Consider the following 23775-nt stretch of genomic DNA (forward strand, 5'->3'; position numbering starts at 1 on the left):
TTTATTATTTATTGTTATTATTTTGTCTGTCTGATCTTGTTTCGCGAGCTGCTGTAGTACCTTGTAGGGAGAGGGAGGGTCTTCCACGTTTTCTTTTGTTTATATTATTTATTTTTTTATTTTGTCTCTCTTCTTTCGCGAGGAGTTGTAATGTGTTGTAGGGAATGGGAGGATCTTCCACGTGTTTTTTATTACTTATTTCTTTTATTTTGTCTTTCATTTCTTCTTTCGCGAAATGTAACGCGTTGTAGGAAAAGGGAGGGTCCTCTACCTTTTTTTATTATTATTAATTTCTGTTATTTTATCTCTTTTGTTCTTTCGTGAGGACCTGTTACGTCTTGTATGAACAGGAATGAAGGGCTCTTCCATCATATCTCTTGTTTTTCATTATCTATTTTCATCATTTTGTTTTTCTGTTTTTCCTTCGCTGTAACGTGTTGTAGAGACAGCAAGGGAGTCTTCTCGTCCCGGATATCTGTAAGCGGTCTGCATGCGGATTATTGGCCGTCTGCTCCGAGATGAAGACAGCCCGTCCGCGGAAATTGGGCGCAGAGTGGGCGGGGGCAGCGAGAGCCTCCGCCCCGGGGCCCTCCTTGAACTCGTTACTGAATTTCCATTAGCGTCCGCATGTGGAGAGCGACATGCGGAGTGCCGGGACGCCAAGCCTCGTCTGCCTGGCTGCGCCCTCCTCCCGCGATCCTCTTCGCTCCCTCTTCTCTCTCCTCTCATGTCCTCTCCTCTGCTCTCCCTCTGTTCTCTCCTCTCATGTCCTCTCCTCTTCTCTCCCTCTTCTCTCTCCTCCCATGTCCTCTCCTCTTCTCTCTCCTCTCATGTCCTCTCCTCTTCTCTCTCCTCTCATGTCCTCTCCTCTTCGCTCCCTGCCCCTTTACCTTTCCGCCCCTCTCCCTGTCTCCTCTCCTCGCCTCTCCTCTCATCTCCCTTCCATTTCTCCTCTGCTTCGCTCACTTGCATCCCTGCCGACGTGGAGCGAGCGTAAAGTGAAACGTGGGTAGACAACCCCGTAGAGTTGTGTATCGCGAATGAGTTTTTTTCCTCTTCTTCTTCTTCTTCCTCTTCTTCTTCGTGTTCATTTAATGAATTTTTTTTATCAATTTATTTTATTTCTGATTTCTTTCCCCAAAACTGAATTCGTGTCAGGATCGTTTTCCTTCCCGGGTTTTTTACGTATCAGTTCAGTGTCGCGGCGTATGCACCAGTTCCAAGATGGCGGCCGGCTCCCGAATGCGGCCGGCTTCCGAATGCGGCCACGTGCGAGAGCCGTATCGGCGAGCGGCTGAGGGAGCGGCCGCCTACGGTGACCTAGTAATTAGCGTTCGTTCCCGTGCTCCAATTTAACGCTTCGGCTCCACTCGTATTCACAAGCGAATAATTTCAACATCTCGCCATGCATACGTTAGCATGTAATTAACCCCTCCCCCTCCCTCCCCCTCGCCCTCGCCCTCTTCCCCCTCCCCCTCGCCCTCTTCCCCCTCCCCCTCGCCCTCCTCCCCCTCCCCCTCGCCCTCCTCCCCTCCCCCTCCCTCTACTCACCAAGGCAGGGTGAGAGGAGGGGGGGGGAGGAGGAGGAGGAATAGGGCTGGTTGTAAGGAAAGAAAGGGAGGGGATTGGGGGAGGAGAGGAGGGAGGGGTGAAGGGAATGAGGGGGGGTTGGAAAAGAAAGGGAGGGGAAGAGGTTGGGAGAGGAAGAGAGGGGAAGTGAGGGAGGGAGGGATTATGGTTGAACCCGCTTCGGTTTGGTGGGGAGGGGGGGGGTGAAGCGGTAGGGTGGGGGCGAAGGGGAGAGGGGGGAGGGGGCACGTGATTGTAGTCGTATCAGGCTTAAATGTTATTATTTTATTATTATAGTTTCGATTTTTCTGTTATTCGCATTATAATTGCTATCATTTTTTATGTCATTTTGCCGCTGCCATAATTATTTTTTATCATGACTATACTGTATTTCTCATATTTTTAACATCACAATATTTGCTATTATCGAGTTATCATCAATATTATCAGTAAAAGTGTTATTAATCAGCATCACAGTGTTTTTCTCTTAATGTTCTGCTTAGTCTCTTTTCTTACTCTTCATCTTCCATCTTTAACTTATTATCTATTTATCCTCCTCTTCTCCTTACATCTCCTCTTTATTATAAAAAAAGAAAAAAAAAATCAAGGCATTTTCTCAATTAACAAATTCTGAGCTCTCATCGCATTCACATTTTTTTTTTCAGCTCTCATCTCATTCGCATTTTTTCATCATTTTTTTCCTCCTCTTTTTTTTCCTCTTTCTCTCTTTCCTCACGACTAGAGAAGGGAGAAGAATTCACATCACCGGCATTCTAAACCTACAACTTGAGCAGCAGTCGTTCCATGGCGCGAGGCGGGGAAGAGGAGGAGGAGAGAGAGAGAGAGAGAGAGGGAGAAGGGGAGGGAGGGAGGGAGGGAGAGAGGGAAGAGGGAGGCGGGGAAGGAGAGGGAGAGGGAGAGGGAGAGAGAGAGGAGAGAGAGAGAGAGAGAGAGAGAGAGAGAGAGAGAGAGAGAGGGAGGGAGAGGGAGTGGGAGAGGGAGGGAGGGAGAGGGAGAGAGAGAGGGAGAGGGAGAGGGAGAGATAGTGAGAGAGGGGGGGGGTGACGGGAAGGGAATGGAGGAGAAGGGGAGGAGTGGGTGAGGTGGAGAGGAGAGGGAGGGAGGAGGAGGAAGAGCAGGAGGAAGGAGGGAGCAAAAGGGAAGGAGGAGGAGGGGAGGAAGTGAAGGAGGAGGAAGGGGTAAGGGGATAAGGAATGAAGATGCCTGTGGGGAGGAGGAGGGGTTAGAGAGGGAGAGGTTTGGAGAGGAGAGAGGGGATGAGCGAGTGGGGGAGGCGGAGGAGGAGGGGGAGGGGACCAGAAGACATGAGGGAGAGGGAAGGGGATGATAGGTGCATGGAGAGAGGGAGAGAGAAGGGAGAGGAGTAGGGTGAGGGGGAGATGAGAAGGATGGAGCGAAGAGAAGCAAATTAATAAGCAGGAAAAGGGAGAGTTGAGGTGGAGAGAAAAGGAGGAGAGTGGATAGATGCAGAGAAGGGAGAGGGGTAGTGTAGACTGAATCGATAGAGAGGGATAAGATAAAGAGTTAGAAAAGGAAGGTTGATAACGGGAAAGAAAGGTTAAAAGAAGATAGGGTAAGGAACAGTAAGAAGAAGAATAGACACAGAGAGATGGTGGAGAAAGGGGTAATCATGAGGTAGAAGGAGAAGAGGAAGGGCGAATCGAAGTGGTGTTGACGGGGAAGCGAGGAAAGAGAAAGGGGGAAGGGAAAGCCCACAGGAGAAAGTAACCCACCGCTGGGGAAAGGCGAGAGAAAGCGAAATGGGAGATTGAGGACAGGAGAAAGAGAGAGAGAGAGAGAGAAAGAAAGAGAGGGAGAGAGCAAGAAAGAGAGGAAGAGAGAAAGAAAGAGAGGGAAAGAGAAAGAAAGAGAGGGAGAGAGAAAGAAAGAGAGGGAGAGAGAAAGAAAGAGAGGGAGAGAGAGAAAAAAAGAAAAAGAGAAACAGACAGAGAGACTGAGAGAAAGAGAAAGGGAGAGAGAGAGAAAAAGGGAAATAGGGAGAGAGACAGACAGACAAACAGAGAGAGAGAAGTGGAGAAGTGGGGTGTTGACAGGGGGGGTGGAGTCAGAAGGGTGAACGGGGGGGGGGGGGGGTGTTGATGCCGTCTCCGGGGCACGTCCAGGACTGACACCCTGGATGACTGCTTGATCGAAAATCAATTACCGGCCGATAGATCCCTGCTACTCCATCTCTTATCTGTCATACGAATATTTTTCCCCTCTTTGTTTCTGGTGTTTTTTTTCGGATTTTTATTTTCCTACTCGCTTTTTTTGTTCTTTTTTTTTTTTTTTTATCTTATTCGTTGGTTTGTATTTTTCCCCTCTTTGTTTCTGACTTTTTTCGGATTTTTATTTTCTTGCTTCTTTCTTGTTCTTTATCTTTTTCCTTATTCTGATAATCTTTTTCGGATTCTTACTTTCCTTCTCGCTTTTTTCTTGTTTTTATCTTATTCCTTGGTTTGTATTTTTCTGCTTTTGTTTCTGACTTTTTTCGGATTTTGATTTTCTTGCGTTTTTCTTGTTTGTGTTTTTTTATATATTCTTTGGTTTGCATTTCATGTCATATTTCTATACTGTGTTGTCTTTCTATCTTCTCTTTGTTTCTCTCTCTCCTACTTTTCGTATTATTTATCACCTTCTGCCATAAATTTTCTGACTTTATTTTCCAATTATGTTCCTACCTGTTCACTATTTATTACATTCTACCATAAATATATTTCTTTCTTACTTCTCTCCCGCTCTATCTTACCTTTGTTTATCCCTTTTCCCATGTTTGCTATTCCTCATCTTCCTTCCCATTGTCTTCTATCTCCCTATCCTTCCTCATCTTATTTTCTCTGCGTCTTCACCTTCTTATTCTCTCAAGACGTTTTAATTTGACGCGGATTTTCCCCCATTTCCCCTCATATTTTCTTCCTCTTTCGCCCCCTCTCTTCTGAGTTTCTCTCACGCTACCTTGTGGTTTATTTTCTCCGTGAACAGAATTTCATTCCGATAATTGCCAAAAAAATAAATAATAATAATAATAAATAAATAAACAAATAAATGAAAAATAAAAAAAATGATGATGATGATGATCGTGAGTCTTGAGTGAAAAAAAGAAACAAAGAAAAAAAGTTTAAATAATCATGTGTAAGTCTTGGAGTGAATCACGCCAAAGGGTAAGATGATTTGATTGGGAGTGAATAATACCACAATACCACAGTGATTAATACCACAATACACGATGGTATGGACGTAGTGAATGATTCCACGGTGGATAATACCACAGTTTAGAAGGATAAGAATGAGTTGATTTGATTCTACGATGAAAGATATTAGGGTAGGATTTTAGGAGAGTCAATGATTCCATACATGAAGGATATGACAGTACGAGTTGGTATAAATAAGATTGAATGATTCCACAGTGAAAGATATGTTCGTTATCTGAATTGTGGAATTATTTGTTCTTACTAATTTTTTTTCTCTCTCTGTCTCTTATTCCTTCAGTCGTCATTATTCCATGTTTTTTTCCTCCGTTTTATCCTTTCGTCTTTGTTATCTTATTCCTTCGTTCTCCATTCTTCCATGTGTTTTCGAATGCCTTCATCCTCCTTTATTCCTCTGCCGTCGCTATATCTCTTAAGAAGAAGAAAAGAAAAGGGAAGAGACAAAAAGAAAGGGCAAGGAAAAGGGAAACACGAAAAAAGGGAAGAGACAAAGAAAAAAGGGAAAAGACAAAGAAAAGAAAAGATACAAAAAGGAAACGGAAAAGACAAAGAAAAAGGGAAAAGACAAATAAAAGAAAAGATACAAAAAGGATACGGAAAAGACAAGGAAGACAAAGGAAGTGGACAATAAAAAAGGGAAAAGAACGAAAGGTAAATAAAACGAAGGAAAACCTGCCACGTACTGGCAGGCTCTCCGCGTCATCATTGCCCGGTCCTGTGGTCGTCAGAGTCCTCGTTGCTGTGGCGGTTGAGGGTCGCCTCTGAGGCCGACTTGGTGGCGGGAGAGGGAGGGAGGGAGAGGGAGAGAGAGAGAGAGAAAGAGAGAGGGAGGGAGATAGATGGAGAGAGAGAGAGTGGGAGGGAGAGAGAGAAGGTGGGAGGGAGATGGAGATGGAGAGAAGGAGAGAGGGAGGGAGAAGGTGGAAGGGAGATGGAGAGAGAGAGAGAGAGAGAGAGACGAGGGAGGGAGGGAGAGGGAGATTGAGAGAGAGGGAGAGGGAGGGAGATGGAGAGAGAGGGAGGGAGGGAGATGGAGAGAGAGAAGGTGGGAGGGAGATGGAGAGAGAGAAGGTGGGAGGGAGATGGAGAGAGAGAAGGTGGGAGGGAGATGGAGAGAGAGAAGGTGGGAGGAAGATGGAGAGAGAGAGAGGGAGAGGAAGTGGGAGCGAAATGGAGAGAGGGAGAGGGAGCGAGAGAGAGGGGCAAGATGGAGAGAGGAAAAGGAGGTGGTAGGGAGATGGAGAGAGAGGGGGCAAGATGGAGAGAGGGAGGAAGACAGGGAGAGGGAGACGGAAGGGACAGGGCGTAGTGGGTGGGGGAAGGGAGATGGAAAGAGAAAGGGAAAAGGAGAAAGAACGAAAAGGAAAAAGTAGTAAATAAAAAAGATATGAGTAAGAGGATTGACAAACAAGTGGATGGGAATGAGGGGAGGAAGGGTGTAAGGATTAAATAGAAGGAATGTGAGAGAGACAGAGAAAATGAAAGAGAAAGACAGAAAAAGAGCATGATTGAAAAAAGCAGACAAACAAGAGACAAAACACACACACACACACAGAGGGAGAGAAATGAGATTGAGAGTAGGGAGAGAGAGAGAGAGAGAGAGAGAGAGAGAAAGCGAGAGAGAGAAAGCGAGAGAGAGAAAGCGAGAGAGAGAGAGAGAGAGAGAGAGAGAGAGAGAGAGAAAGCGAGCGAGAGAGAGAGAGAGAAGAGGAGGCCAAGCTAAGCAAACAGCGCTGTCTCATCCTCCACTATTGCTTCCGTCAGCTCTCTGTCTCGCGATTAAAAGGTCCGAGACGCTTCCTCTCTCTGCCTCGCTCGCATTTACTTGTGTGAGTGTGTGTGTGTGTGTGTCTCTCCGTGTGTGTGTGTGTGTGTCTCCGTGTGTGTGTGTCTCCGTGTGTGTGTCTCTCTTCGTGTGTGTGTGTGTGTCTCCGTGTGTGTGTGTGTGTGTGTCTCCGTGTGTGTTTGTGGATGTGTGTGTGTCCGTGCGCCTGTGTGTTCATCTTTTTATTTAGAAAGAGATAAAAAAAAAAAAAATCTATGTTCGTTCCAGGTGCTATTGTATTTTTCCTGTTTCCTACCTAACCTTTTAAGACCGCCCATCCCGCGCCCAAAGACCCCCGAGACCCAGAACCGCACACATTCCGAACCAATTACCAGGCTTCGGAGGCGGGCGATAAGCGGCGAGAGTCGTCGGTTCCCTTCCGCGCCGCCCCGTGAAGCCGGGCCGTCCCTTCCGCGCCGCCGATCGCCTGGGCGGGAAAGAGCGGCGCAATCGTCCCCGCCGTCCCTTGGCAATGGTCCCCCGCCGTTCGCTTAATGCAATTGTGAGCCGTTCTCGCCGCTGAGGATGGCGTCGGCGTTTTGGTGATCGGGGCGGAACCGATACGAGGGGAAGGGGGGGGGGATGGCAGGCTGATGGGAGTTTGAGACGCGTTTGCTACGTGTTTGTAGCGGGTCTGAGACAGGTCTGCGGCGAGTAGGCTGTGAGGTGTACAATTGCAAGTCTGCTAAAAGTCCGCAACGGGTGTGTTGTAGTACAAGTCTGCCACGAGTCCGCTACGAATCTGGTACAAGTCTGCACGAGTCCGCTACGAATCTGGTACAAGTCTGCACGAGTCCGCTACGAATCTGGTACAAGTCTGCACGAGTCCGCTACGAATCTGGTACAAGTCTGCACGAGTCCGCTACGAATCTGGTACAAGTCTGCACGAGTCCGCTACGAATCTGGTACAAGTCTGCCACGAGTCCGCTACGAATCTGGTACAAGTCTGCCACGAGTCCGCTACGAATCTGGTACAAGTCTGCCACGAGTCCGCTACGAATCTGGTACAAGTCTGCACGAGTCCGCTACGAATCTGGTACAAGTCTGCACGAGTCCGCTACGAATCTGGTACAAGTCTGCACGAGTCCGCTACGAATCTGGTACAAGTCTGCCACGAGTCCGCTACGAATCTGGTACAAGTCTGCACGAGTCCGCTACGAATCTGGTACAAGTCTGCCACGAGTCCGCTACGAATCTGGTACAAGTCTGCACGAGTCCGCTACGAATCTGGTACAAGTCTGCCACGAGTCCGCTACGAATCTGGTACAAGTCTGCCACGAGTCCGCTACGAATCTGGTACAAGTCTGCCACGAGTCCGCTACGAATCTGGTACAAGTCTGCACGAGTCCGCTACGAATCTGGTACAAGTCTGCACGAGTCCGCTACGAATCTGGTACAAGTCTGCACGAGTCCGCTACGAATCTGGTACAAGTCTGCCACGAGTCCGCTACGAATCTGGTACAAGTCTGCCACGAGTCCGCTACGAATCTGGTACAAGTCTGCCACGAGTCCGCTACGAATCTGGTACAAGTCTGCCACGAGTCCGCTACGAATCTGGTACAAGTCTGCCACGAGTCCGCTACGAATCTGGTACAAGTCTGCCACGAGTCCGCTACGAATCTGGTACAAGTCTGCACGAGTCCGCTACGAATCTGGTACAAGTCTGCACGAGTCCGCTACGAATCTGGTACAAGTCTGCACGAGTCCGCTACGAATCTGGTACAAGTCTGCACGAGTCCGCTACGAATCTGGTACAAGTCTGCACGAGTCCGCTACGAATCTGGTACAAGTCTGCCACGAGTCCGCTACGAATCTGGTACAAGTCTGCACGAGTCCGCTACGAATCTGGTACAAGTCTGCCACGAGTCCGCTACGAATCTGGTACAAGTCTGCCACGAGTCCCCTACGAACCTGGTACGAGTCTGCCTCGAGTATGCTGGAAGGTGCGCCGGGAGTCAGCCACTAAAACAATTCGAATCGGCGACAAGTTAATTGCGAGTCTGGTACAATGGCACAAGTTTCCAAAAGGGTCAACTAAGTGCTCGTTCTGCTCCAAGTATTTTACGAGTCCCCGCCACAAATCTTCTAGCGTGTCTGCTACGTGTTTTTAAAGGTCTACTACAAGCCTGCAACGAATCCCAGCGAATCTCCCTCGAATCTCTTGAGATCGGCCTACATTACACTCAGAGAGAACCTCGTTACTGCGGGGGGAGGGGAGGGAAAGGAAGGGGAGGGGAGGGGAAGGAGGGGGAAGGGAAGATAGCAGGAGGATTGGTGTGGGTTAGTTATCTCGACCTTGTTTTACTCGCTCGCTCGTTGTCTAAGATGGGATGTTTCTGTTGTACTCTCGTGTTTCTCGTGTCTCTCTTTCTCTCTCTCGGCAGCAGTGGATGAGGGAGAGAAAGGGAGGGGGAGAGGGGACAGAGAGAAAGAAAGGAGAGAGAGAGAGGAGGAGGGGAGAGAGAGAGGGAGGGGAGAGAGGGAGGAGGAGGGGAGAGAGAGAGGAGGAGGGGAGAGAGGGAGGAGGAGGGGAGAGAGAGAAGGGGGACAGAGAGAGAGGAGGAGGGGAGAGAGAGAGAAGGGGGACAGATAGAGAAAGGAAAGAGAGAGAGTGAGAGACTTTTTAGATAATGAGATGAAGAGAGATGGTGTGATGGATTAAGGAGCTAATGGTAAGGTTAGATAGAGATTGATAGATAGATAATAGGTGGGATTATATATATAGATAAATTGAGTTTGAATTGGTCGTAATACATAGGCGATGGTGAGAGTAGATAGATGGACTGAGATAAGTTGACAGGTAGACAGATAATGATAGGTTTGGGTAGATGAATGAAGATAAAGTGAGAGCTAAATAGAGGATGATAATATTGGATAGATAATTGAGTAGAGATAGATTAATAGGTTGATAGACAGTGATATGTTGAATAGGTGTATTATATATGAATAATAGATTACGGAACGGCAGGTAGACAGGTAAGGAAAAGGGAGATGAATAATCGAAGAAAAGGGAGGAAGAGAGAATGAGGAGAGGTGGGAAGGAGAGAGAGAGAAGGAAATTGGGAAAGGATAAGGTCAGAAAAGACGAGAAGAGGAGGAAATGAAGAGTGAAGGAGGAAGAGGGAAGTGAAAAAGAGAATGTAAAAAAAGAAAGAAGGGAGAATAGGAGGAGGAAGAGGGCGTGGGAGAGGAAAGAGGAGAAGAAGGGGAGAAAGAAGAGGAACAGGGGAGAAGAATGGAGAGAAAGAAAAAATCATTAGAAAGAAAGAAAATAAGAAATAGAAGAGTAAGAAGAAAGACGAAGGAGAAGAAAGGGATGGAAGAAGAACAATAAGAAGAAAGACGAAGGAGAAAAGGGAGAAGAAGAAAAGGAAGAAAGAAGAAAAAGAAGAATAAGAAGACAGACGAAGGAGAAGAAAAGGAAGAAAGAGGAAGAAGAAGAAGAAAGAACAACAAGAACAAAGGTCGCAGGTAGCCTCGCGGGGCAACTCCATCTTCCGACCGTGAAGGAGTGTGATTGTTCCTCGCCAGAAGCAGACCAATAATTTTATACGTTATCAAGATACCAGCGATTAACCCCGAGTTGTGCCGGGATGGAGTTACAGGGAGGGAGGGGGAGTAGGAGAGGGCGAGGAGATGGAGTTAGGAGGAAGGGGAAGGGAAGGGTGGAGAGAGGGAGGGAGGGGGGTAGGAGAGGGCGAGGAGATGGAGTTAGGAGGAAGGGGAAGGGAAGGGTGGAGAGAGGGAGGGAGGGGGAGTAGGAGAGGGCGAGGAGATGGAGTTAGGAGGAAGGGGAAGGGAAGGGTGGAGAGAGGGAGGGAGGGGGGTAGGAGAGGGCGAGGAGATGGAGTTAGGAGGAAGGGGAAGGGAAGGGTGGAGAGAGGGAGGGAGGGGGAGTAGGAGAGGGCGAGGAGATGGAGTTAGGAGGAAGGGGAAGGGAAGGGTGGAGAGAGGGAGGGAGGGGGAGTAGGAGAGGGCGAGGAGATGGAGTTAGGAGGAAGGGGAAGGGAAGGGTGGAGAGAGGGAGGGAGGGGGAGAAGGAGAGGGCGAGGAGATGGAGTTAGGAGGAAGGGGAAGGGAAGGGTGGAGAGAGGGAGGGAGGGGGAGTGGGAGAGGGCGAGGAGATGGAGTTAGGAGGAAGGGGAAGGGAAGGGTGGAGAGAGGGAGGGAGGGGGAGTAGGAGAGGGCGAGGAGATGGAGTTAGGAGGAAGGGGAAGGGACGGGTGGGGAGAAAATTGAGTTAGGGGGAAGGGGGGAAAGCAAGAGGGAGAGGGATTTAGAATGGGAGAGCGAGAAAGAGAGGAGGGGGGTGGGAGAGCAAGAGGAAGAGGGAGTTAGGGAAGGGGTAGGGGAGAGAAGGGGAAAGGGGAGAGAGAAAGAGAAAGGAAAGGGGAGAGAGACAGAGGCAGAGACTGCAATACAAAGCACAATAAGAGGGACTGAAACAGAGAGAACGAGAAGGTGAAGGAAGGGAGAAAGCAGCAGGGCGAAAGCCAGTCTCCCCTCGCTCAAGTCCCCTCCTTTCCCTCACCCCAATCCCCTCTCTCCCCTTCCCACAGTCCTCCCTTCCCCTCCCCCTCTCTCCCCTTCCCCCAGTCTTCTGCTTTCCCTTCCTCCCTTTCTCCCCTTCCCCCAATCCCCTCTCTCCTCTCTCCCCTCTCTCCCCTCCCCCTCTCTCCCGTTCCCCCAGTCCTCTTTCTTCCCATCCTCCCCTCTCTCTCCGTTCCCCCAGCCCTCGCCCTCCCCTCCCCCCGCCCCCCTATTGTTGCTCGGAAACTGATAAATGACCTGCTGCCCCGTGATGACCTGTTACGACTTGCCCCCGAGACGCCTCGCCACAAAGACAATTTTCTTGGCGACTTGGGGTGGAAGGGGAAGGAGGAGGAGGGGGGAAGAGAAGAGGGAGGGAGGTTGGAGGAGGGTAGGTAGGGGGGAAGAGGGGAGAGGAGGGGAAGGTCAGGGAGGTAGGGGAGAGGAGGGGATGGGGAGGGAAGATCAGAGAGGTACGGGAGAGGAGGGAAGAGTAGGAGAAGGGAGGGAGGGGGTATAGTGGGAGGAGAAGGGAGGGGGGGAGGGTCAAGACCGGACAAGACGCAGGACACATGTTGAAGAAGAAGAAAGAAAAAAAGAAGTTAGGGAAGAAACGCGTCCGGAAAACTGGAGTCATTAGCCACCAGTTTCGCATTGTGTTGCGTCGCGAAGAAAAAAAAAGGGGGCGTTTTGTTTCGCCTTCGACCTCCTGGCGGCGGGGCTTCGAGTCGGTGATGACGTGGGACTTTGGATCTTAACGACGGATCTTAATTGCCTCGCCCGTTATGCCTCGTTACAGTTTGTTACCGTTAGCTTTTGTGTCCGGGGAGCGCCGCGCCCGCGCTGCGTCGCGGAGGAAGTGAAAGGGAGGATGAGTCAATGCACGCCCACGCACGCACGCACGTACATATGCGGGCGCGCGCACGTGGGTTTACACGCGCAGACGTACACACACAGAGAGGTACTACACACACAAACGCACACACACGCACTTGAGCACACACACACCAACACACACACACACCAACACACACACACACACACACACGCCCACACGCCTACACGCACATATACACATACATATACGTACACTAAATTGGTAAAAATCTGCGGTGATATGTACCCGCGTTTCACATAGAAGTCTATGAATGCAATAAAATGTTTTTCCCCAAAAATGTATGAACGTTTTGTATATTTTTAACGTTTGCGAATCCATTAAGCAGATTGTTGTTAACGCATTTCATTAACAAATTCATTAATAATTGTAGTATAATGTATGTTGCAAGCTTATTGTAAAACGGATTTTTTCACATGCGTTTCCTCTCATTAGATAAAAACGTTGATTTTACATATCTGAATTCGGCCTAGAAAATAATACTATATTTTTATTTTATAAGTAAGGATTAAGACAAAAAAGTTCTGAAAAGATAGTTATTGAATATGAAGATAAAGATTGAGAAAAAAACGATTCATTTTTAATCCATGTCACATTAATATCTTTAGGATATTAGTTACGAAGAAAAACAAATTTCGAAATTCAAGACAACTTGTCAATTTTTTATTCCCTTTTTTTTACTCTTTTTACTTTCTCTTTATCCATTTATCGCCTTTGCCCTCTTGAAGTGTGTGTGTGTGTTTGTGTGTGTTTGTGTGTGTGTGTGTGTAAACGCCATCCGGACCCCCTCCCACATCCCTTTGCCCCCACCTCAACCCCCTCCCCCCTTGCCCTAGCATTCCCCCCGCCCCCCTTAACTCTATCCTATTTCCAACACACTTGTCCCTTTTTCCTTCTCCCCATTTCACCCTTTTACCTTCTCTCTATGCCTCCCCTCCCCCTCCCCCTCTTCCTATCTCACCCCATCCCTCTCTCCTCTCATCCCTCCCCCCTCACCCTTCTACCTTCTATCTCACCCCCTCCTTCTCTCCTTATCCCATCTCTTTCCCTCCCTCCCCTCTTTTCCTTATCTCTCCCCTTCCCCTCCTCTTGTCAGCCCCTCCTCCCTCCCCCTCACCATCCACCCTCCCAGAGACTTGAAGAAGGAGAAGAAACCTGCATGAAACCAATCGGATTTTGGGGTGGGGGTGGTGAAGGGGAGGAGGGGGCGAAGGGGTAGAGGGAGAAGAAGGAAGGGGGAAGGGAGGAGGGGTGAGGGGTGGATGGGGGATAGTTAGTGGGAGGGAGAAGGTGGAGGGGCGAGAGGGTTAAGGGAGGAGGAGGAAGGAGGGGTGAGGGGTGGGTGGGGATAGTTAGTGGGGAGGGGCGGGAGGGTGGGTATTAGGGGCGGGGCTCATTGTCCCTGCGGAAGAGCAGCGTTGGGGACGACTGCGAAAGGACCCTCGTGCAGATAAAACCGCTCTCCATCCACCTATCTCTCTGCTTCTCTTATCCTACCCCCCCCTCTCTATCTCTTTCTTTTTATCTATCTATCCCTCTATCTGTCTCCACGTCTCTCAATTTATGTCTACTACTATCTGTCTATCTATCTATCTCGTTCTCACTTTTTCTCTCTATCCCTTTCTCTCTCTCTCTCTCTCTCTCTCTCTCTCTCTCTCTCTCTCTCTCTCTCTCTCTCTCTCTCTCTCTCTCTCTCTCTCTCTCCCACTCCCTCCTTCTCTCCCACTCCCTCCTCTCCCTCTCTCCCTCTTCCCTGACTCTCCCTCTTCCCTACCTCTCCCTCCTTCCCTACTCTCTCTCCTCTGCCTTCCCTCTTCCCTATTCCCACCGTCTTCCTCTTCCCCCCTCTCCCTCCCTCCCCCTCTCTCTCTCTCTCTCTTTTTTCTCTCAAGTAATTTCATCCAGCTCGGAGTTAATCCCACGCGTTATTCCAACGGGGATAAATTTACCGTCAATTTTCCTCCCTTCACATGCGGCTCCAGATTAAGAATAGGTTTAGTGGCCGGAACTCGCCGCCCCTCACCAGTCTTGTCTGCTTCCTTATTAGTTTTCCTCTCTTTCTCTCTCTCTCTCTCTTGGTCTCTCGCTTTCTCTCTCTCTTGGTCTCTTGGTTTCTCTCTCTCTTGGTCTCTCGCTTTCTCTCTCTCTTGGTCTCTCGCTTTCTCTCTCGCTTTCTCTCTCTCTTGGTCTCTCTCCCGCTCTCCTTCTCTGCCTTCCATCTTTCATTTTTCCTCTTCTCCCACTCCTTTCTCCCTTCTTCCCTTCTCTAACCTTACCTTTTCCCTCTCCCTCTCTCCTTTTCAACTCCCTTCCTTCCTCCACCTCTCCTTTAGCTCTCATTCATCCCTTCCCTTAACTTCTATATTCCCTCTCCCTCTCCCCTTCTCCACTCCCTCCCTTCCTCCCCCTCTACTTTATCTCTCCCTTCCCTAACCTTACCTTCTCCTTTCTCTCTCCCTCTCTCCCTTTTCCACTTCCTCCCTTCCTCCTCCTCTCCATTATCTCTCCCTTCCTCCCCCTCCCCTTTATCTCTCCCTTCCTCCCCCTCCCCTTTATCTCTCCCTTCCTCCCCCTCCCCTTTATCTCTCCCTTCCTCCCCCTCCCCTTTATCACTCCCTTCCTCCCCCTCCCCTTTATCACTCCCTTCCTTGCCCTCCCCTTTCTCCCTTCCTTGCCCTCCCCTTTCCCTCTCCCTTCCTTGCCCTCCCCTTTCCCTCTCCCTTCCTTGCCCTCCCCTTTATCTCTCCCTTCCTCCCCCTCCCCTTTATCTCTCCCTTCCTCCCCCTCCCCTTTATCACTCCCTTCCTTGCCCTCCCTTTCTCTCTCCCTTCCTTGCCCTCCCCTTTCTCTCCCTTCCTTGCGCTCCCCTTTATCTCTCCCTTCCTCCCCCTCCTCTTTATCTCTCCCTTCCTCCCCCTCCCCTTTATCTCTCCCTTCCTTGCCCTCCCCTTTATCACTCCCTTCCTCCCCCTCCCCTTTATCTCTCCCTTCCCCCCCTCTCCTTTATCTCTCCCTTCCTCCCCATCCCCTTTATCTCTCCCTTCCTCCCCCTCCCCTTTATCTCTCTCTTCATCCCCCTCCCCTTTATCACTCCCTTCCCCCCTTCCCTCCTTCAGAGACCCCGCAAGATGACCTCTCTCATCCCATAAGTCAAGGCGTTTCAGTCGACCCATTATGAGCCATCGACACCGTGATGCTTTTAGTCGAATTGTCATCCGGCAAATGTGTCCACCTCTCTTCACCGGCCACCTCTCTTGACCGGACATCTCTCTTCACCCTCTGCCCTCTCTGACGGAGAGGTTTATTGGCCTGCTTTGCCCGCCTCTTTATGTGAGCACGCCCCCTCTCGCCCCCTCCCCCTTTATATAAAAAAGAAGTTTAAAACGGAAATGTCTGAGAGTTTGGGCATCATGGTGAAAAAAGTGGGGGAGGTGGACGAGGTGGGTGGGAGGGAGGAAGGAGGGAAGTGGGAAGTGGGAAGGGGGATACGAGGGAAATAAAGGAAGAGGATTGGGAGGAAAAGGAGAGAAGGAAACACGGAAGTCGCACGGAGGTACGAGAAAGGAGGAGGAGGAGGAGGAGGAAGAAGAGGCGAAGTGGTGGTGGAGGAGGAGGAGGAAGAAGAGGCGAAGTGGTGGTGGAGGAGGAGGAGGAGGAGGAAGAAGAGGCGAAGTGGTGGTGGAGGAGGAGGAGGGGAAGGAGCTGGTGGTGGTGGTGGTGGTGATGGTGATGCAGGAGGAAGAAGAGGAAGAGGCGAAGTGGGGGTGGAGGAGGAGGAGGAGGTGCCAAGGGGGTACGAGTGAGGTCGTCTTTGCTATCGCCCCGAAAGGTCGTTGTTCCTGCTTCCCGCCATTGCTTGAGGTCGTTTCTGCCTCGAGGTCACGGCTTACGAGGCTCGGTTATGGACTCGAGGTGCACACGGGAACAAACACACACACGCGCGCACACTTGCCGGTTCATTTTTCTTTATTGTAGTTGTCTTTTTACTTTATTGTTATCGTTATTTTTAGTAGGAGAAATTTCTTTATTTTCCTTTTTTTTCTTTTCTTTTTTTTGATAAGTAGGGTATTATTTTATGTGTCTGTGTTGTTTGATTAGTTGAATTAATTTATCAGTCTACTTGTTTGTTCATTAATTTATCTATTTATTAATTCGTCGTGATTAGAGTTAAATTCAGAGTTATTATCGCATCATCGGTGGCATCGTTATGTGCAGTGGGATGATTAGTGATTATGATTATGATTATGACACTTTTAAGCAGGGATTGTGTCGAAAAGTGGCCGAAGCGATAAAGATTGGAGCGATTTTATAAAGCCAGACTGAAACGGGTTCTGCTCGCACTTCCAAGGGGGTTCTACTGCGGTGAAGTGTGAAAACTCTGCGGGTTTGTGGCGCCGCGTTTCACGAGGGAGGTTTAGCACGGAGTTGAGGAGAGTAGTACAAGCACGCGCGCGCACAGACTCTCAAACACACGCAAAAAAAAAAAAAAAAAAAAAAAAAAATACACACACACAAATACAAACACACACAAATACAAACACACACACACACACATGCAAATAAATACAAACACACACACAAATACAAACACAAACAAACACAAACACTCACACCACACTCACACTCACACCACACACACACATATCACTCATGTATTTATGTCAGTCTACACATTTTTCCAACACACCTCAGACGGCACGGACAGAAAAGGCGAACGCAGCGCACAGAGCCAGCCCGTCATTAGGCAGACGAGTGGGTCCCGCGGTCGGAGGAGGCCAAGAGCACACAGTACACCGGCAACTCGCCCTCTGCCCCTCGTCTCCCTCTCTCTCTCTCTGTCTGTCTGTCTGTCTCTCTCTTTCTCTCTCTCTTTCTCTCTCTCTGTCTCTCTCTCTCTCTCTCTCTGTCTCTCTCTCTCTCTCTCTCTCTCTCTATTACTCTTTTTTCTCGTTTTCTTCTTCCTCTTCTGCTTCTTTCGTCCTCTCTCTTCATTTTTTCTTCCTCTCCTTTTTTGCTTGTTTCATCTTCTCTCTTCATTTTTTTTCTCCCGTTTCCTCCCTGCCTTATTTTCTACACTCTCCCATTCTTTCTTCGCATTCCGTCCCCTTATTCCTTCTCCACATCTACCCCCTCCCTCCTCCTCCCTCTTCCCCTCCCATTTCCCTTTCGCCCTTTTCTTCTCCCAATGCTTCTTCGCTTTCTCTTTTCCTTCTCTCCTCCCTTTCCTCCTCCTCCTTCCCCTCACCCCCTTCGCTCTTCATCGGCCTCTTCTTCCTCGCCCTCCCCTTTTCCATTTCCTCTTTCTTCCCCTCCCTCCCCTTCCTCCTCCTCCCTCATTGCTCCTAGCACCCTCATCCCCCTTCTCTCTCTCCTCTCTCCTCTCTCCCCCTCCTTCTCTCTCCTACCTCCTTGTCCCTCTCCCTGTTCTCCCTCTCTCTTCGACCTCTTCCCCTTCCCTCTGCCCCTTCTCCTCCTTCCCCCTCTACCTCTCCTCCTCCTCCTCCGTCCCCCTCCTTCCACCTCCTTCCCCCTCCCTCTCTACCTTGCCTACCCTCCCCCACCTCCCTCCACCTCCTTCCTCCTCATCCCTACTACCTCCTTCCCCCACCTTCTCCTCCCACTACCACCTCCTACCTTCTTCCCCCACCTCCTCCTACCCTCCCTCTCCTCCCCCTTCTCCTTCCCCCTTCTCCTCCTCCCCCTCTTCCCCCTCCATCCCCGCCGTGGTGTTGGCGCCGCTTGTCCAGCGACTCCAACAGGTCAATAATTCATCCAGATTGATGGTTTCTGTGATTGTTTTGAATATTAAGATTGGGTGTTTTTTATCGGCAAATGGGCCCGCTGATTGGACATTAATCTTGTTTTATAGCTGACGCGTACACTCGGACGCATAAACAAGCGGGAGCGTGCACATGCGCACATACGCACATGGAAACACATGAGCACACCCGCCTACACGTCGACTAACATATGTATGTACACACTTGCGTGCTCACACCTACCAGTCAGCGTACATACGCACGCACGTACACACTCCCTCTTTCTTGCTCCCTTCACTCTACCCCTTACTTCTCTTTCTCTCAGTCTCTCCCATCCCTTACTCTCTCTCTCTTTCTTTTCTTCTTTCTTTCTCCCTCTCTCTCTCTCTCTCCCAGTCTCTCTCTCCCTCTTCCCCTCTCCCTCTCTCCCTATCTCCCTCTTCCCCTCTCCCTCCCACTTCTCTCTCTCTCTCTCTCTCTCTCTCTCTCTCTCTCTCTCTCTCTCTCTCTCTCTCTCCCTCCCTCCCTCCCTCCCTCCCTCCCTCCCTCCCTCTCTCTCTCTCTCTCTAACACAACCCCCCTACCCCCTCTCGCCCCCACCCACCCCCAACCCGCGCTCCCCAAACATCAGAAATTATAAATAGACCATCATAACGCCCGTACTGTAGGAGGCATTCCAAAGTCAACATTTTCTTTGGGCGATTAACAGACCGGGGCCAGTCGACGTCGCGCCCCTTATCGCCCCACAGCAAGTTAGATGAGGATCTGGAGCTAATTATTGTTTATCGTCGGTGATAGGAGGAGGTCTCGGTGCTGCTGCGAGGGAAGTGCTATTGGCGGCGGAGGCTAAGGCAACAGGAGGGACAGCGCGTGGGTTGTTGTGGGTGTTTGTTTCAGGGCGTTTGCGTGGCGGTGCGGGGAGATAGATAGATAGGAGCGTGTTTGATATTAGTAATATTATTACACAGTGAGAGAAAGAGTGAAGGACAGACAGATATAGACAGACGGGTAGACAGGAAAAGAGAATAAAAACGTGCGTCATATTAATCCTTTACTTCTCTAATTTATTTATCAGTAAATATATATATATTATTTAAAAAAAAAATCTTACGAGATTTATCACCCAGTATAAAAAGGATAATAATAATTTAAAAAATTAGAAAATCTGACTAGATTCATCACCCAGTATAAAAAGGATAATAATAAAAAAAGAAAATCTGACTAGATTCATCACCTCCTTTCACGCCCGCAGGTACACCAAGATGACAGCGGGCGTGGGCGTGAGTGCCCAGAAGTACAACTCGGAGGTCCGCGTCGGGCGCCCCGACACCAGCGTCTACGCCTTCGCCGACAGACTGCGAGGAGTCAGAAGGGTAATGGCCGTGCCTTGGCTGGCGGCTGTGAGAGAGAGAGAGAGGGGGGAGAGAGAAAGAGAGAGAGAGAGGGGGGGGAGAGAGAGAGAGAGGGGGGGGGGGAAAGTGAGAGAGAGAGAGAGGGGGGGGGGAGAAAGAGAGAGAGAGAGAGGGGGGGGGAGAAAGTGAGAGAGAGAGAGAGAGAGGGGGGGGAGAAAGTGAGAGAGAGAGAGCGGGGGGGGGGAGAAATGAGAGAGAGAGAGGGGGGGGAGAAATGAGAGAGAGAGAGAGGGTAGGGGGATGAGAGTGAGAGAGAGAGAGGGGGGGGGGAGAAAGTGAGAGAGAGAGAGGGGGGGGGAGAAAGTGAGAGAGAGAGAGAGAGAGGGGGGGGAGAAAGTGAGAAAGAGAGAGAGGGGGGGGGAGAAAGTGAGAGAGAGAGAGAGAGAGGGGGGGGAGAAAGTGAGAGAGAGAGAGAGAGAGAGGGGGGGGGGAAGTGACAGAAAGAGAGAGAGAGAGAGAGAGAGAGAGAGAGAGCGGGGGGGAGAAAGTGAGAGAGAGAGAGAGGGGGGGGGGAGAAAGTGAGAGAGATTGAGAGAGAGAGAGAGGGGGGGGAAAGTGAGAGAGTGAGAGAGACAGAGAGAGTGAGAGAGACAGAGACAGAGAGAGAGTGAGTGAGTTTGTGTATATCTGCGTGTGTTTGCGGAATTACTGAGTGATTGAGTGAGCCAGGAACAAGGAGAGAATGTGTTGATTTGCATGTTTATATTCCCATGAACTTCTCGATCGGAGCCCTTCAAATGGGCCTCCCTGTAACCCATGCACCCCCTGAGCCGCCCCTCCTTCTGCAGCTGGTGCTCTCCTACCTGACGTGGCTCCCGAAGGCCGACTCCCAGCGGCGCCGCCCCTACTACGACGGCTCTGGCTCCGGCGGCTACGGCAGGGAATGGAACCAGCCCGGAGGCCCCTCTGACGACGAGGACGAGGGAGACTACTTCGGCTCCGGAAATGGCTCCGGGGACACGGTCTTCATCACTCCGGTCACGAAAACAGGTGAGGCGGAGGCGGGGGGGCGCTGCTGTTCTTGTGGGCGCGCTCGGACCCTGAGAGGCGAGCCCGCGGGCGGTGTGGGCCAGATGTCTCAGCGAGCCCCACACCACTGCTTTGCTCTAATGAACGAAAGAAGTCGGAGCGTAGTTGTTCACGCCGTTCGAATCATTGCATCTCTTTACTTATTTATTCATTGTTTAAAAGAAGATAAACAATGTGTTACTTGTTCATGAATTTACAAGCTTTGCCAATACCGTTTCCCCCCACGAGTATTTTGAAACGTACATTATTTACATATATATTTATTTACTCACATAAATGTCATTTCTCCTTTCAGAAGTGACGGACCAGACTCAAGGCGCCTCCGCCCAGCACGTGAGCTACTTCACCGTCAGCTTCTTCGCCCTGGCCGCCTCCCTCTACTTCCTCTGGGCCTAAATCAGCTCCTCTCAACGCTCCACTAATACCTCAGACGCTCCCTAATCAGAATAGAAGAAATAGAAAAGAAAACACGAACAAGACCTCGACGAAAAACAGAAAAGAAAGAAGGAAAGAAAAAACAAAAACAAGACAACCGCACCAAGATTTACCTACAGCAAGATACCAGACATATCTCGAGAGCAAACTATATCAGCTACACTTCAACAGGGTTATAAGGGTTTTTGCCGTCTTACTTCCAGAACCACAGGGTATAACCAGCAGGAAAATATCTTGAGTAGAACCGGTGGCCACGAGAGCAGAACCATCCTCATTGTTCCTTGGTTACTCCAGCGGTTCAAGCAGTCTATCTCGATCTTTTTCTATCATTACTATTGCGAAAAAAAGGTGGGAGTGTGGGATTGGAGTTGTTTTTTGAAAGGTATTTTACCCCGATGAGTGAGGGAAGTATAAAAGGCTATGACGCTTGGCCAACAGTTGAGTTGAGGTGGTCGTCACGGATGAGATATGGGCCCTAGTAGTCTGGTAGACGAGGTAGATTGTTCATTTTGAGCCGGAAGGTTAAGACATTGCTCAAGGTGGAGGTTGATAGCAGAAACGAGCCATAAAAAGTGTGAATGTATTTAATTGTGTCTCTCTTTACGAAGATGGTGGACAAGATGTACAGCAAAGTAATTTTTCCTCACCCCTTTTATTTCTTTCTCCTTCTCTCCCTCCCCACTTTTACCTTTTTTTGTTTGTCAAGAAAATAGAAGTAGAAAAGTGAAATATCCCGGTACGTAAAAGCTTCGTAGACACTGTGAAATATAAGATCAAAACGCATTCTTTGCAAAAAACAAACTAGCAGAACCTTTGACCTTCACCTCTTCACAGTGAAATAGGTCACCATACATTGACCTTTCTAAGTGGTCTTTTTGGCCTGTGTAGGGTAATAATTATTGTGGGAATGTTTTTAATGGAATATTTGATGCCGAAGCCTCTATCTCTCGGAGGGACATAGGAATCTCGAAATAGTTTTTTTTTTTAGTATATATTCAAATCCTTTTTATGGAAAATCATGTAATGTAGAAATAATTGCTTAGTTTATTATTTTTTTCATGCAGTGATATGTGTGTGTGTGTGTGTGTTTGTGTGTGTGTGTGTGTGTGTGTGTGTGTGTGTGTGTGTGTGTGTGTGTGTGTCTGTGCGTGTGTGTGTGTGTGTGCGTGTATGTATGTATATGTTTATGTATATGTATATATATATATATTAATATATATATATATATTAATATATATATATATATATATATATATATATTAATATATATATAGATTCATACACACATATACATATGACATAAATGTACCCATATATGTGTGTGTGTGTGCGTGTGCGTGTGTGCGTGCGTGCGTGCGCGCGCTGTGTGTGTGAGTGTGTGTGCGTGTGTGTGTGTGTGTGTGTTTGTTTGTTTGTTTGTTTGTTTGTTTGTTTTTATATGTAAGCATGTATGTATGTATATATATACATATATATATATAAGTGAGTGTATATATATATACATATATATATATATATATATATATATATGCATATATGTATGTATGTATATGTATAAACATACATGTAATGATTCTATGTTTTAGTAATTCATTATTATTTCTCCCTTTCGTTCCGTTTTGCTGGTTGATTGAGAAAAGATTTTCCATAGACCTTATGTTATCCTTTTAAGGGTCTTATTTCGTAGCATGAACCAAGGGATGAATCCTTCTTTTGTGATGTCGAAAATTGAGGGATTGTTTGATATATCTAAATTTATATCTATTTACCTATCTATCTTACTACATTCTTTGTCTGCTTTTTTATTTTTTGCTGTCATTTCTGTCTTTATGTTATTTCCTGTCCCCTGCATTACTTGTCTTTTACTGATAGTTAGATAAATAGTATTAAAAGACAGCAAATCCAGTGTAGAGAATGCCATTGCTTTAAATATGTTCAAACTTTTGTCATGTCTAAACACTGTAAAAAAGTAGATATATCAGTTTGCTTGCACACAATTAACACAATTCTTGCTATTACAGTTTTCTTTGCAAAACACTCTATGACTAATACTGCATTATTGCATAGCATATAAATACAGAAAAATGAAAAAAAAATAAGAGCATTTCTTCCATTAATTTTTAAGGTAATATATACAGTAAGGTGTGAGTGAGTGAGTGAGTGAGTGTTTGTTATTGTGAGTGTGAGTGTGTGTTGTGTGTGTGTGTATGTTTGCACGTACCTGTGTGTGTTTCTGCATGTGCATATGCCTGTTTGTTTGTTTTACATGAAACATATTTATACACATATTGTGCATGTGTACAAATATTGGTCTTGGGATACCATTAGTCATTAGAAATTAACAGTGAATTTGATAATATTTAACACATAGGCGTGTGTATATACATGAAAGATATACTAGTAAAAGAATTGTGAAAGTGCGACTGTCTCGCTTGTATCTCTGCATGTACACCCAATCTAAAAAAAGTATGCATAAAGTCAAAGTATTCAACATAACCAGGATTATAACTGTCTTAAATCTTCCATGAGAGAATTGAATGTACCACTTGATTTAGCATATATCAAACAATGTCCCTTGTAGTGTTACATCGTCGTGATAGGTATCATTTTGTGGGCTTGATTGAGAAACTATAACTTTCTCCTGGGATTTTTTTTCTCTCTTGGGAAAGAAGGAGGACGTTCTTTTTATTTTATTTATTATGTGATAACCAATTATCTGATGAAATACTTTATATTGTAGCCAAAAAAAAAAAAAAAAAAAAAAAGTAAAAAAAAGTTCACAGGAATCCATTCTCTGTTGACAATCTTACAGTGTGTTGCAAAGAATTATTTCTTAAAATGTTCATTGCTTGAGCTTTTAACTGCAGTGCAACAAGACCCTGACATGAGAACCTCAAAGTCCTTGATTATGACGTCCTTTTACTTCATGGCAATGATTTTAGTTTGATTTTGTTATTATCGTAACTATTGTATTATTACAATTACAGTTTATTTCATATTGGGGGTTGTAAAGCAATTTTGTGGGTCATTTTAAGAATGAAGGATATTTTTTGTGATGTACTGAACTAGAAGGCCATGTAGAGTTACACAA

At 47.9% G+C, this 23775-nt stretch overlaps 1 protein-coding gene across 1 annotated transcript in view; it reads left to right on the forward strand.

The window, feature by feature from the left end:
* Window positions 1-22783, forward strand: part of dally (division abnormally delayed protein) — a 681356-nt gene extending 658573 nt beyond the window's left edge. Inside the window, exons 6-8 of the mRNA XM_070144413.1 lie at window positions 19061-19181; window positions 20009-20210; window positions 20545-22783. Of these exons, the coding sequence (XP_070000514.1) occupies window positions 19061-19181; window positions 20009-20210; window positions 20545-20645 (424 nt within the window). The 3' untranslated portion in view covers window positions 20646-22783. The remainder of the gene's footprint in view (window positions 1-19060; window positions 19182-20008; window positions 20211-20544) is intronic.
* The last annotated feature ends 992 nt before the right edge of the window (window positions 22784-23775 follow it).

Source organism: Penaeus vannamei, chromosome 32, assembly GCF_042767895.1.
Source record: "Penaeus vannamei isolate JL-2024 chromosome 32, ASM4276789v1, whole genome shotgun sequence".
Classification (NCBI taxonomy): Eukaryota; Metazoa; Arthropoda; class Malacostraca; order Decapoda; family Penaeidae; genus Penaeus; species Penaeus vannamei.